General features: G+C 16.6%; 3 protein-coding genes across 3 annotated transcripts, besides 10 other annotated features; all 3 read right to left on the bottom strand. All coding sequences in view use genetic code 6, as the record gives it.

Annotated features, from left to right (window-relative positions):
- Positions 1 to 1,588: 1,588 nt before the first annotated feature.
- On the bottom strand, positions 1,589 to 2,299 carry IMG5_165440 (hypothetical protein; the record flags this gene model as incomplete). The annotated part of the gene is made up of 1 exon (XM_004030187.1): positions 1,589 to 2,299. The coding sequence occupies one exon, from the start codon at positions 2,297 to 2,299 to the stop codon at positions 1,589 to 1,591; it is 711 nt and encodes a 236-aa protein (XP_004030235.1).
- Positions 2,300 to 2,821: 522 nt separating this feature from the next.
- Positions 2,822 to 2,860: a microsatellite.
- Positions 2,858 to 2,919: a microsatellite.
- A 481-nt stretch (positions 2,920 to 3,400) lies between these two features.
- Positions 3,401 to 3,434: a microsatellite.
- A 1,528-nt stretch (positions 3,435 to 4,962) lies between these two features.
- On the bottom strand, positions 4,963 to 6,101 carry IMG5_165430 (hypothetical protein). Its single transcript, XM_004030186.1, has 6 exons — positions 6,029 to 6,101; positions 5,864 to 5,968; positions 5,612 to 5,806; positions 5,420 to 5,555; positions 5,134 to 5,323; positions 4,963 to 5,070 (listed from the first exon to the last, which is right to left on the bottom strand). Exons 2-6 carry the CDS (start codon positions 5,866 to 5,868, stop codon positions 4,964 to 4,966), a joined length of 633 nt encoding a protein of 210 aa, XP_004030234.1. The 5' UTR covers positions 5,869 to 5,968; positions 6,029 to 6,101; the 3' UTR covers position 4,963.
- A 315-nt stretch (positions 6,102 to 6,416) lies between these two features.
- Positions 6,417 to 6,462: a microsatellite.
- A 1,721-nt stretch (positions 6,463 to 8,183) lies between these two features.
- Positions 8,184 to 8,221: a microsatellite.
- A 423-nt stretch (positions 8,222 to 8,644) lies between these two features.
- Positions 8,645 to 8,695: a microsatellite.
- A 2,363-nt stretch (positions 8,696 to 11,058) lies between these two features.
- Positions 11,059 to 11,098: a microsatellite.
- Positions 11,099 to 12,168: 1,070 nt separating this feature from the next.
- Positions 12,169 to 12,209: a microsatellite.
- A 913-nt stretch (positions 12,210 to 13,122) lies between these two features.
- IMG5_165420 (hypothetical protein) lies at positions 13,123 to 13,542 on the bottom strand (the record flags this gene model as incomplete). Its single annotated transcript, XM_004030185.1, has 1 exon — positions 13,123 to 13,542. A coding segment is annotated over one exon (420 nt), but the record flags the coding sequence as incomplete, so codon positions are not given.
- A 559-nt stretch (positions 13,543 to 14,101) lies between these two features.
- Positions 14,102 to 14,132: a microsatellite.
- Positions 14,133 to 14,285: 153 nt separating this feature from the next.
- Positions 14,286 to 14,366: a microsatellite.
- Between the last annotated feature and the right edge of the window lie 735 nt (positions 14,367 to 15,101).

Here is a 15,101-nt window from a genome sequence, read left to right as displayed (position 1 = left end):
AATTCAGAAATATAAATGTTAAAAAACATATAAGAAAACATAAAAAAAACTAAAAATAATATACAAATTGCTAGTGAAGATTTTCATAAAAAATCAATTATATATAGAAATGAATATATAAATAAATAAACGTAAAGAAATGTTTCACCACCTATAAAAAAAAAAAACACTTCCTTGAAAACAAATTTTGAAAAAATATCCTTTGAAAAAATGTTGACTAAATAACTTAATTCAGGATTTGATTTTGGTTATTCGATAGTTGATAAAACTGATATTTATAATTTCAAAGAAAGGGAAATTTAAATTTATAAAATTAAATTGGGTATCCTTAAGGCAAATAATAATTTTAAACATCCAAATGTATAGGATAATATGTTGAAAAATGTCTTAAATTAATGTTATAAAGGAAGAAAAAGTAAAAAAAGTATCAGATTGTATATAGATAATATTTTAAATTGTCAAAAAATTTCTGCGAATGATATTTAATATAAAAAGACTTAAAATTCATAAGATGAAAATGATATTTTTTTATAAACGAATAAAAAGAATGATTATTTAAACTTTTTAAAACTAAATTAATAAAATAAGAGTTTTATATAAAGAGCAAATATAAAAAAATAATAAATTTGTTAATTTCAACAATAAATATAATAATAAATTAAATAAAACTAATCAATGGAAAATTAATAAATAAAAAATGTAAGTTCTTTACTAAATTTATCTAAAATTAATTTTATAACTACTAATAATTTTTAAGCATCTAATAAATCTTAAAGTTTTAATAGTGTAATTAAATAATAAACTAATTAACAATTTAAACCATTTTAAAACAATTAAAAAAATTTATCTTAAAGAAGTATAGCCAAATTTAGTTTTAAAGAATATTTAGACAAAAAGTAAAAAGAAAATTCAGCTTTAAGAAAAAGAGGATTATCTCTTAAATGATTTCTTCTTATATTTATATATTATATATATTATTTTTATAAAAAAATAAAACATAAATATTTTATATATATAAATTTAATTTTTAATTTTTAATATAAAATAATACGATAATTCTTTTGTTTTTTAAAAATTTAATAAATAACAATACACTATTATTAATATTAAAAAATGAAAAAAACATTTTTTCTATAAAAGCAACTCAGTTAATAAGAAGAAATATCCAAAAAATAACGCTCAAAGAGTATATTATCTATAAAAAACGTAATAAGATCAGATCGAAATAAAGATTTTTTTTCTTAAAAAAAAAACATCCAATTATCCTAATTTACTACAAACTCGAATAATTTTGTGCCCGTATATTCATCAATAAATAAAGAAAGTACCATTTTAACTGTTTAGAAAGCAGAAATATTAGAAAATATAAACGAAAAAAAGAACTCTGATAATTTTTATGCTAACTTTCTCCACTTAGCATTACAAAAAAATAAAACAAATAGGCAAAGCATTTTTAGTAAAAATCTCCCGAAAATAAAAAGAGATTTATCTTATAAACTCCTTGAAATAGTAAATGAGGATTTATATAAACAAGAAATTCCTTCTTATATGAAAACAGATGATCTTTTTAGTTCCGTATGGTAGAAAATCAGACAAAAACGTTCACAAAGACACTTATTTAAACTCTTCGAACAAAACTAAGACCCAATTTTTATCCACACATCCCAAAATAAAAATCTATAAAGTCTATCTTGCCGAAAAGATGCAGTAGAACTAGGAATATGGCTCGAAGAAATGATAAATGAAGTATTAAATTCCGATCTAGAAAAAAAAACTTATGAAGAATAATTTATGGATTTATAGGCTATTTACTAAGCTTGTATGGGGGAGATAGTTAGACAAGTAAGCCAATAATGTAGTGAAAGAGGCCATTTATTGAAAAAAATATGGGAAGGTTTAATGAAATTAATGTAGGAATTATTCGAAAGAGGACATAAAGAAAAAAAGGAATTTAAAAAAGAATTAGAAAAGTTTATAGGTAAACTAAAAGAAGGTTTTAAAGTAGAAATGGGAAAATTTATTCCTTTAATAGAAAAATAAAAATAATTACTAGAACATAAAGAATATGTAAATATAAAAATACTAAATGATTAAAAATACATGGAGAAAAAATGCTGTAAATAAGAAGCTTTTTTAGAATAAATTAAACTTGATTATGAGTTATTGAGAGATGAATATGCCAAAATTAAACATTAATTTGAAGAATATTAAAAAAATTTTCCATCCAAAAATGAAATTATTGATGAGAAAATACTATTTTAATAAAGCATATATAATATTAATTACAAAAAATTCTCATAATAGAATAATAAAAGATAAGAAGCCTTTTACGAAAATAATAGAAATTTCACAAAATAAATAAAAATGCAAGAAAACTAACATAGTCAAGAATAAAAATAATTTATGTAAAAAAATAAAATTGCTTTTTAAGAATTGTAAGATTTGGAAGAAAAAATAAATCTACTTTGGCAAATATAGCCTCCGGAATAATATTATGAAATTCCTTAAAATAATAGTAATGATAATAATAAACATATTAATTTTTAAGGAAAAGATGGTATTAAATATGTACTTGTATCAACAAGTTGTTAAGTTAATGATGATATTATAGATGTTGAGGACAAAAGCACTTCATGTTATGATTTAATTATTTATAGATGATTATACATAAGTTGAGCTTGATTTTTAGAATAAAAATACTATGACAAATTAATAAGTATGTATGTAAGAAATAGAAACATAAACTGAAAAAATAGTTTTTATGGAAAGAAATACTGAAAAAAATTAAAAATATTAAAATGACAATTTAAAAAATGATAATATAATAAAAAAAAAAAATGAATAATAAGAAAAAGAAAATAATGATAATAATAATAATAATAATAATGAATAATAATAATAATAATAATAATAATAATATAAATAGATTAAATATTTGACGAATAAATTAAATCATTAAATGTTTTTAATTAAATGAACGATAATTTAAAAATTGCATTCAATTAATAATAACAATATAATATTGATAAATATTTTGATTAAATCTAAAAATAAGATAATATTTATTCTCAAGAACAAGAAAATTTATAAATTAAAATTCTTGATTTAGAAATGGAATTATTTTAATTAAACTAAAAAATTTAAAATGTTCGTATTAATTTTCAATAAAATAATAATATTTTACCAACAAATAATAATATAAATTTTAATAATATGTAAAATTAAAACTTATAAAGTACTTTTTAAAACATTGAATCTAATTTATAATTTCCATAAAAAGCATAAACAAAATCAGATTTTTTTTCATTAAAAAGTTCCCCAAATAAATTTTCGGTATAAAAATCCTTAAAAATTATACAAGATAAAAATTTCAAAAGTTAAAACTTAGATAAAGAATCTTAATTATAACCAAAATAAAATTAAAACTAAAATAATATAGAAAATAATATTCCAGAAAACTAGGAATATATAACAACATAAATACTAAAGGAAGTAATATATACAACTAATAATAATAGTTCGAAAATAGAGCAATTATTTAAAACTACCTACTAATAAATATAGAAAAAATAATATTATTTTGACCATTTGCTTCCCACTAAAGCATCTTTAAAACAAAAATTACCAATTTTTTCAGAATAATATACCCGAAAATTTATTATATAAATATTTTAACATAAAATAAAACAAATAAAATTAGGTGAAAAATCACATCCATTAAATGCAGTAACTTATGATTTCTTTCTTTAAAAGTTCGGAGGATTTAAAAAAATAGCCGAAAAGAATATGTCTTAATTTTTAAGAAGTCTATACCATTATTAATATACAGAAAAAGTATCAACATTTATGTCTTTTTATGCAATTCATCCTTATAAAAATTACGAAACACAAGACTTTAATTTCTATATGAATAATATGTTTATTTTAGATGAAAACAATTAAGCTTTAAGCACTTTACCTGCTTAAAAAATAAATGAATTACTAATTAAATTATTTGATAATATTCTTCCCCAATCATATTTAAATAAGCTTAAAAATCTAATTGAGTATATAAAATATTTAGAAAGTTCTTCTGGAGTTACTAAATTTGTAGTTGAAGCTTCTTTTGGGTTAAAAATTCTTTTAGATGCTAAAATGGAAGTAAAGAAAAACTAATTTCTTAAAATTAAAAATTATCTTTTACTTATTGATGCCGATGAAGATTTAGCAATTAGTATAAATATCTTTATTATTTTTATTATTTTATTTTTATTTAAGGCAAAAATGAATTTAATTTTTTGGGTAAATATATTTGCCATAAAGAACATTATGATAGTTTCGGGAATTTTTTTTTCGAAAATGCAAATTATATTAATTAAAATACCCAAACAACGAAAATTAGTATGGAAAAGTTTGCTATTTTTGCTATAGAAAATAACATTTTTAAACCCATAGAAGTTGTTTTATATGAAAACTTTGACGATATTTAAAATAAATGGGTTTCTTTTGGATATTTATTTAAAGTTAGGATAATTAGAATGGGATTATATAACATTTTCGTGCGATAAATATATATTAAAATGAATGCAATTTTCTCTAAAAATATATTGTCAATAAATGAAGATGAGAAAATATTTGCTTTACTTGCTTTCTAAATACTAAATGAAGAAATTTAAAATAAATAAAAAGTCTTTGATGATATACATGAGTTTCTACCTGATTTTTTTATAGACTTGTAGAATATAGTACTTTAATTTATATGATTTTTTTTTCTTTAATTTTTTTATATTAAAATAAGTTTTATGCAAATAATTAATTCAGAAAATAAGCTTTTATTATAATAAAATTTTTAGCATTTTATTTATTTGAAAATAAATATATATTTAAAAATAATCTTTATGATTAACTTTCTATTTTTTATTTAGATTATTACTTTTAAAATAATAAAATTATATTTTTAAACTTCATTTATAAAAACTACCTTTCATTATTATGAACTAGAAAACAAATAGGTCTAAATAACCTTAAGTATAATTAAATATTTAATAATTATTTTAAGTCCAAAAAGTCCAATAAGAAATGAAATAGGAACTATACAAATAAGTGTATATATATATATATATATACAAATATAAATAATAAAAAAAAATGTACTTAATTTTTTATTTTTAAAATCTTGTTAATAGTTAGAAAGCATACTAAATCTACTATGACCAGAATATTTAATATTTGCAAGTGGGAATTTTTAAATAAGAATAGATTCATAAGTTCCAATATTGTCAATTAAACCTAAATTTAAAGCTTATGAGGAGGTATGTACTTTTAAAGCTTAATCATAATCAGCCTTTATTTATTAATTTATATTTTTAAGAAAAATAAAATATAAATTTAATATTTTTATTATAAAAGATTAAAGTAATTTTTGTTATTTTAATATAACCTTAAGTTTATCCCCACGTTAATTTTTTATATCATTAAATACTTTTTCGGCACAAAATTCTACATAATTTAATTAATTTTATTTTCCTTCTTCATTATTTGATTTTCTCCAATTTAATAAATGACCAGTAGCTTTGCTTTATATATATATATATGCTTTTTTAAAAAAATTAATTAAATATTTTTATTTTACTTATTCGAATATACTTCCCTATTTTCAATATTATTTTATTTTAAAAATTCAGAAGCATCAATATTTATTAATGTTTCTGAAATATTTCCAATAAAACTTCCAGGATTTGCATATACATTATCACCTTATTTCATGTTTTTTAATATTTTTGTTACTTAAATAAATATTTACCTGAACTTAAAACGTAATATCCACCTATATTATTGTTTATTTTAAAAATTTACTATAAAAATATTATTTTTTTATATTTACCGCATGTGGCGTTTCCTTCTGCAAAACAATATAATGGAATTTCATGTTTTTTAGAAAAAAGGGTAATATTTTTTCTTAAAGAATGACATTATGCATAATTACCTCCTTTAATTTTTAAATTATTTATATTACTATTATATCTCATTTTTTTTTAAAAGAAAATACCTTAAGAATTTATAATTAAAGTAATGCATTCCGCCCTTGATTTGTTTACACTTTTAAGGAAATTTTATACTTAATTAACTCTGTTTTATTATTATATTTTCCTAAACTATTATTGTATTTTTTATTTACGTATTTGAGGTGATTGGTCCTGATACTCTAAATACAGGAATATAAGAGCCTAATAAATATTTTCCAATAGAACCAAATGACATATCTAAATAAATTTACAATTATTTATTTTATAAATTTTTATTAATTTATTTTATATTAAAATATTAAAAAAATATATAAATATAAATATTAATATCAATATAAAAGATATATTTATTTATATTAAGATCAATTTAAAAAAAATACATTAATAATTCAATTAAATATAAAAAACAAAATAAATAATAAACTAAAAATATTTATAAATATAAAATAAAATATTTTTAATAAATTTAAAAATGAAAAAATACCTTTATAATTTCACAAAGCATTATTTTTCCTCCCAAAAAAGCTCTTTATTATCGCTTCGAATAAAAGATCTAACCAAATTATTAAGGCGAAACGAAAAAAAATAAGATTTAAAATTAATGAAACATTATTAAGAAAAGCTAATTAAATATAAATAATTGTAATTTAGTAATTAAATATATCCAGAATATGAAATTGATTAAGTAAAATTATCTGAAATATTATTAAATTTAAAACTTTATTAAAACGCTTAAAAAACTTTGCAGTAAACATTGGAAAATATAAATGATTAAGATTAAAAATTTTAAATTTAATTAAAATATATATATTCGCTTATTTTAGATAAAACTAAATTAGATGAAGCTTTAGAATAAATAGAAAATTTTAAAAGTTAAAATATATCAGAAAAAGAATAAGTTTAATTGAAGTTTTTTGAAGCTTTTTTATATAAATAAAATTTTGAATTTGAAGAAAGTTTAAATTTATTTAATTAAGTAGAATAATAAGTAGATTTATTAATTTAATAATAATAATAAAATAATAATTTATAACAATAAGAAGAAAGTAATCCAGAAAATTAAATAAACTTCTAAATTTTTAATAGTTTATATTTATTTATGGCTGAAATATATATCGAATAATCAGAATTTTAAAAAGCATTGATATATACAAATAAAGGAAAAGAAATAATAAATAAAAATATAGAAAACAAAAGCTTTTAAAGTGAAGCTTTTATCCAGCATTTATTTACAGAAATAGTAATATATTTATAGCTTTCTTAATTGGTTGAAGTACAAAAAATAATTTCATATATTAAATAATTTATGGATTAATTACCAGCTAAAAATACTATATAATTAGCATTTCTATCTTATTATGAAGCTATTTGTTTTACTTTTTAAAATATTGGAAATAAAGCTTTAGATAAACACTAAGAAGCAAAAAATGTATATAAATTTATTTTTTTTATTAATAATAAATATATATATACATATATATTAGATTTTAGAAAAAAACTAATGTTAAGATTATGAGGTTTATAATAAAATAATATATTAATAAGCTAGTATATTGATGGAAAATCATAATTATTAGTAGGCTTTGAAAATATTTGAAATTTTATAAGAATAAAATGAAATTATTAACTAATAAGATTCACTTATTTATACTGAAACTTTATTGTGTATAAGTTTTATTTATATATGTTTATAAAAATATGAATAAGCTTAAGAATATCTTTAATTGATAAAAAGCTAAGTTGAAAAAAAATGGAAATATAAATATTCTATTTAAGCTGATTTTAAAGTAATTTAAGGGGCTATATTTTTTCAAAATAAAGAAAACAGCTTAAGTACATTTGGACTTAATATTATTAGAGAAGGCTTATAAATTTATAAAAATAAAAATTATAAATTTGATTTTGGAAGAGTTGTTTTTTTATAAGCATTGAAAAAGCAAATGTTATTAAAAAAAATGTTCTAAGAAGCATTGTATATATGTATTGTTTTAGATTAAATTTACTTTTCAAATAAAATTTATGATTAGTAAATTAGTAAAATTTTTTAAAAAAGTAAGGAATAAAATTTAAAAGAAATTGAATTATATACGTAAAAATATTAAAAATGAAATTAAATATATAGCCTTAAAAAAAATTATTTTTATATAAAAAAGATAAAAAAAATATAAGAATATATATATATATATATTCAAAATATATATATTCAAAATAAATATTTTTTATGTTTTTTGAAAAGGAAAAAACAAAACAAAATAAACAAATAAAGTATAATATTTTCATTTGTTTTCTTATATTTATTATTATTTTTATATCTAAAATTATATATAATTTATATGATTTGATTTTATATGCATTTTTCTTTTAAATCATTATTAATAAGTTATTTATAAATTAAATATTCTCAGAATAACTATTATATAAGATTTTAGTTGTTTTCATCAGTAATAGATTTATTTAGTATACTTTAATAATTATGATTAGTTTTTTATTTTCGACTATTTTTACTAATGATTGATATATTTTTAAAAGAATAATTATTAGATTTATTTAATTAATTATTTTTTATTAATTTCGGTAATCTATAAAATATAAATTTTAATATATTAAATATTATAAAAATAAGAAATAATTTTATTTTATTATATATATCTCAATATAATATTATTTATATAATCTACTAAATATATTTACTTTTATACCTAATTTCATTTTGCTTTTATATGTTTTCAAAGCATTGAATTAAGTTATTATTTTTAATAATTTAAGTGCTATTAGAACTTATATTTAGTTTCCTTTAAATTTTTAAACCACTTTTTGATTATTTAATAAAAGTCTTAGGTCCATATATAATGGGCATTTCTATATTAGATTTGTTTAAATCTTTATAAATAACATCAATTTCATCGTAAAAATTATCATTAGAATTAATATTTTGATTGTCTAATTAAGGCAAATTTAAAATACTTTGAATATCTATCTCCTATTCAGTATATATAATTTTTGAGTTTTTAATTTTCAAGTTCATGTAATTAAATTACTAATCAACATAATCATCATATTTTTTAATCTTAAAAAAATATTATTTATTTCAATAAAAAAATAAAAAAATTAAATATTTACATTTTAAAATTTTAAAATTTTTTAAAAAAAGTTTATTATTTATTAATTATAATCGCTTATTTATTAATCAAATTCCTTAGAAAATTAAAAATTAAAAGAATATAATTAAATAGAATGCGACCAATTTAAATATTTTAAAAAATGAAAGCAGAAATTCAATAAATTTTCTTCTTATTAGAGTCTTTATAAAAAACTGTTATTTTTTATTGAATAAATGTATTATCTAATATCATTTTTTAGTTTTGTTAATAAACTATTTTAATAATACAAATTTTTAATTTATTATGAAACTATATCCTAATCTTTTTTTATAAGATCGTAAAACAAATTATACATTAGTGGAACTATTCTTACTGCAAAAAAGTCTTTTGAATCTATTGAACGTATATTTTCTTTCATAATACAATCTTCATACTTTACGATTCTTTATTAATGATAATTTATTAAATCTCTTATAGTTATTAGTTTGTTTAATTGTTAACAAAATATCTTAAATACATAATATAATTTTTTAAATAGATATCCATAAAATTAAATGAACTTTTTATAAAAATATTAGTAAATTATTATTTCAAGAAAAAAAAAAACTATTACTTTTTATTTTCTTCATCTTAAATAAGATATTAAGTAACTTCTTATATTTTTCTAAATCCATCTTATAAATTATTAATTGTTTCTTTAAAATAATCAATATCAAAATAGTACTATTGTTATTATATCTCCCATATATTTTATTCAGAATTGCTTTTACTTTTAAAAGCGCATTAAATTTCTCTTACAGTCCTCATTGAATACTTTTTTTTTTTTTTATATATATTAAAAATAAAATTTTAACTTCTAAATGTTAAATAAAAGGAGAGCAGTTTCCTATAATAACGCATTTATGTTTTCCACCTAAATATTCTTTAAAAAAGATAGTAAAAGGAGATTAATCATAATTAACAAAATGCACTTTTTTAATTCCAGAATTAATTTCATATAATGCTCTTAAACAATTATTAAAAGAAAGCATCGCATTATTAACTCCTCTGCAATTTACTTTTTCAATACTTTCATATGAAACAGTATCAACTAAATATAAATTTGCAAAAGAATTATTTTGAGTTTATTTTCCATCTTTTAATTTATAAACTATATTTTTTACACTAATTTTTATTATGAAAATATCTTTTTCAGGAAAAACACTAAACAAAGTAAATGCTTAAGAAAAATCCTTTTATTAGATATTAATTAAAAAATAAAAATAAAAATACTCTATTAAAATCTCTTTTCCCATTATTTTTTAAAGCAGTTTTTAATCCATAAAAGAAACTTAATTAATCCTCAATTTTTATTTAAGTTAACCCAGGAATGCATTCACCCTATAAAGTATTCTTACATTCCAAATTTTTGCCGGTATAAGCATACATATCCTTAAAGTTATTATTTTAAAAAGTGAAAAAACTCACATAAATGCTTGAATTCACATATTATTCCTTAGTGTTAAAGATTAATCGAGATACTTAAAAAACAAGCCCAGGATCACTTTGGTTTCCTATAAAGGTATGCGTTTTTCCTGAATCTTTACCGCCTGTTATAAATATTGAGGTACTTAAACCTTTAAATAAATCGCTAACAACCTCCTTTATTCCCATATTATTTAGTTAGTTAGCTTTAACATTATAAGGAATTGTATTTGAGCATCTTTTTTTTAATTTAAAATAAAATTAAGAAAAATTAGAGATATTTACCGATATAATTTATCTTTAGTTATTTATTTTAAACCTTTTTGTATTTCATGTCTAAATACAACTGTTTCTCTATCTAAAACTTCTACAGATATATAAGGGTTTATTATTTATTCTGGCAAAAATAATGGGCGAACCCTTGTTATTGCAATAAATGGTATATTTCCTTATTTATAATTAGGTTTTTAATTATTAACTATGTTATTTTATTCATTTTTATATTAATCTTATTGATATTTATTTAATATTTTCATATTATGTGTTTCTTTAAATTATCTTTAAGAAAATTATTAAATTTTATTTTAATTATTTTTATATTTATTTATAAATTCGTTTTTATATAAATTATTATTTTACTTTTATCTGATAAAATTTTAAAGAAATTCAACATTTTGAATAATTATTTAAGTTTTTGTTTATTTAATTAATCATTTATAAATGATTATATGATATTTTTTTAATATAAAAACATATTTTGTGTTTGCAAAAAATCTGATTTTTATATTAATAATTATTATTATTTGCTTGTTTATATATTTTTTTAGTATTTTTTATCAAATACTGTATCAAAAAAAAAATGTGAAATAAATTGGATATAGGGCTTTTTTCTAAATAATAAAAAAATAAAATATGAATAAATAATAATCGACTTATAGAAAATTTTATATATTTTAAGTATGTTAAGATAAAAAAATATTTATATACAGGTAGCTTCAAAAAATTTGCAAAACAATATTTTAATAATAGATTCGAATTATGTAATATGAATTTCGTATTATAAAAAATGAATATAAAACATTAAAAAGTATTTATAATTTAATATTATGATATAATTAATATACCAAACTATTAAAATAAACTTTAATTTAAATAAAATCTTAAAAAAAATATATATGCAATCCATAATTAGAAATTCTTATTTAATTTCTTTATTAAATTATTTTTTTAGAACTTAAATTAGGTTTTTTTGTTTAACATATTTACATTTTTAAAATAAACTAGAGTTAAATAGAAAATTTATTTTTTAAAAAAATAATAAGCAAAACTTAATAATGATAATCAAGAAAAAAAACTAGATACTTATATATTAAATAGATAATAGTTTAAAAAATACTATTAATAAATATATAAACATTAATTAAAATAAATTTAATAGATGTAAAAGATATATTTATTTTAGAAATTAAAATACTTTTAAAAATTTAGAAAAATAGTAATTCAGCAATGACAAATTAGAAATTAAAACCACAAATATTTAATTAAAATAATAAGAAAAATTAATAGCAAAATCATCTAGCTTCTAATTTGAAGAACATAAATATAAATTTAAAAATAACAAATATAAATTCAATAATAAAATATAAGTTGATAAAAATAAATTAAATTTACTAAAGTAATAATATAAATTACTTGATTATAATAAATATGATTTTTTTGAAAAAAATTAGAAATAAAAGTTATAAAAAAATACTTAATAAAAAATGAATTAAAGAAAAAATCATATATAGAATTAATAACCTAATGTTAAAAATTTGAGTGAAAAGTTATAAAATTAATAGAAAGATAGTTAATAATTAAAAGAAGATATAAATAAATTAGAAAATTAAAGATAAATATTAAGAACTAAATATTTAATTATAATAATTTTAGATTTTTGATAAGAATTATTTAATTAAAAATTAATTTAATTATATATTTAGAAATTTATAATATAAATAAAAAGTATTACAAATCAAAATAAATTGAAAAATTACTTACTATAGAAAAATAAGAAATAATCATAATATTAATTAATAAAACATGGAGTAATAAAAATAATTGGAGAACATTCGAAAAAATAAAAAATCTAATTTAAAAAGAAATTAAGATAAAATTAAATCTAAAATATAAATAGTATATATAAAATTTAATTAAATTTTAAAATTAAAAAATATATTTTTCATTTTTAATTCAAATTTATAAATATATTTAAAATTGTTAATTTGTTATAAATATAATTAATAACTTTTTAAAATAAATATACACAATAAAAAAATTTAAACGAAAAAAAAAAGCAAATTAAATTAAATGCAAAATTTACATCACAATATAAAAAAGATGAAAAATGATTAGTAATAATTTTAAGTAAGTTAAAAAAGAGATTTTATACTTGAAAACCGAAACAATGAGGGCTATTTAAGAAGAAGTATTCAAAGTAACTAAAGTGAAGAAAATATAAAATGCGATAGATGTTCAAACATTCCAAACGATTATATTTATTTGAATTGTAATCATAATTTTTGTTTAGAATGTATGGCAGTGAGTGTATTTAAAGGTGAGGGTAGAGTAAAAAAGTAACAAGCATAGTAAGGAAAAAATATAGATACAATAGAAATGAAGTGTTATTTATGTTTTTAAGATAGTGAATTAGATGCTTAAAGCATATAAGCAATAGACATGATAATAAATAAATACATGCAAGAATATGAATCACAAAAGCAAAGAGAAAGCTAAATAAGCACAAATACAGAAAGTTCACCTTTGATATAAAGTAAGAAAGAGTTAGAATTTTAATAAAAATAATTATTTACTTAGAATTTAGAAAAAAAGTAAACCTAAATAAATTATTCATAATTTACTACTGAAAATAATCTAACTCCTTAAAACAGTAATAATTCAGAAATTTAAAATTTCAAGAGTAATGTGAATTAATCTTGTCAATAAAATAATAACATTTTAAATATAAATATTGAATTATAATAATGTTTAATTCATTAGAATGAAGAACTAATTTATTTTTGTGATATATGCGAAAACAATATTATGTGTATAAAATGTCTTTAAAAAGGTGAACATAAAAATCATGATATTTATAATATCTAAAAAAATACAAGTCTTATTGATAAGAAAATGAATGATCTAATTTAAAAAATAAAAACTATATTGAAAATTAAAATCCAAATAATTAATTTATTTTTTAAAAAAATTAAATTAAAAAATTATGATTTTTTAGAATAATTAACTTTATAAAATATAAATATTCTCAAAAATGAAATATTATAATACGAAAACAATTTCTTATATTTTTATGGAAACCTATAAAAAACATAATTTTATTTGAGTTTAAAAAAAATATTTAATTAATTAAAATAAAAATATGATTTAAATACATAAAACACAATTGAATATTAAAGAAAAAAAAACTATACAAAAATAAAAAATAAAGAAAACATTTCAAAGATTAAATTATTTTAAGTAAATTAAAAAGATATAAATTAAATAAATTAAAAAATTAAATAAAATATAAGTAATAATAATTTTGAAAAAATACAAAATAATTATAAAATTATTAAAAAACAGGAAAATATAAAATAATAAAAAAACAATCAAAATTTAAATAAAAACATAAATAGTTAATAAAAAGATATAAACGAAAATCTAAATATAATGTTAAAATAAAATAACAATAATAAAAATAATAACAATAATAATAATAATAATAATAATAATAATAATAATAATAATAATAATAATATCGATTATATAGAAAATATAAGCATTTATAAATTAGATGTGTATAATAATAAAAAATAAAACACAGAATAATTAATGCAAAACTTTAACAAAGATAAAATATTTAATAATAATATAGTTAAGTAATAGTCTATATATAGAGTAGATTCGGTTTACGTTGGAGTATAAAATTAGGGTTAACATAATAAATAATTATGGTAAAGTAGTCATTTGTTAAAAAGTAATTGTATTAATTAATATAATAAAGATATATTATAAACTTTAAAAGAATAATAAAAAATTTTTAATTTAAATAAAAAAATTATATATAATTGAAATTTAAATATATATTTTATCTTTTTTCTTTATATATAAATAATAATATATATATTACATATAAGATATATTAGATTTAAACGTTATTTTTAAGATAATAATATAATATAATTTTTTATAATATATGTATTTTAATATTATATACCAAAATTATTTTTTAAAAAATATATTTAAAAAAATTTTTGCTTTATTTTATTAATTAAACTTCATATATATAATTTTTTAACTCTTTAAGAAAGCAAATAAATTAACCATATATAATAGGCTCATATATATTTATTTTATATTAAATTATCAATACCGCCTTAAATAATTTCTAATTTCATATTAATGTCAATATTATTTTCTTTATTAACATAAAAATTTTTAATAATATCCATGTGACTTTAAATATATAAAATTTAGCTTTTAGCAATAATAT

The sequence above is a fragment of the Ichthyophthirius multifiliis genome (assembly GCF_000220395.1).
Source record: "Ichthyophthirius multifiliis unplaced genomic scaffold scaff_1120509251235, whole genome shotgun sequence".
Lineage (NCBI taxonomy): Eukaryota > Ciliophora > Oligohymenophorea > Hymenostomatida > Ichthyophthirius > Ichthyophthirius multifiliis.
The sequence above is the reverse complement of the archived record's forward strand: the minus strand, read 5'-3'. Positions and strand labels throughout refer to the sequence as shown.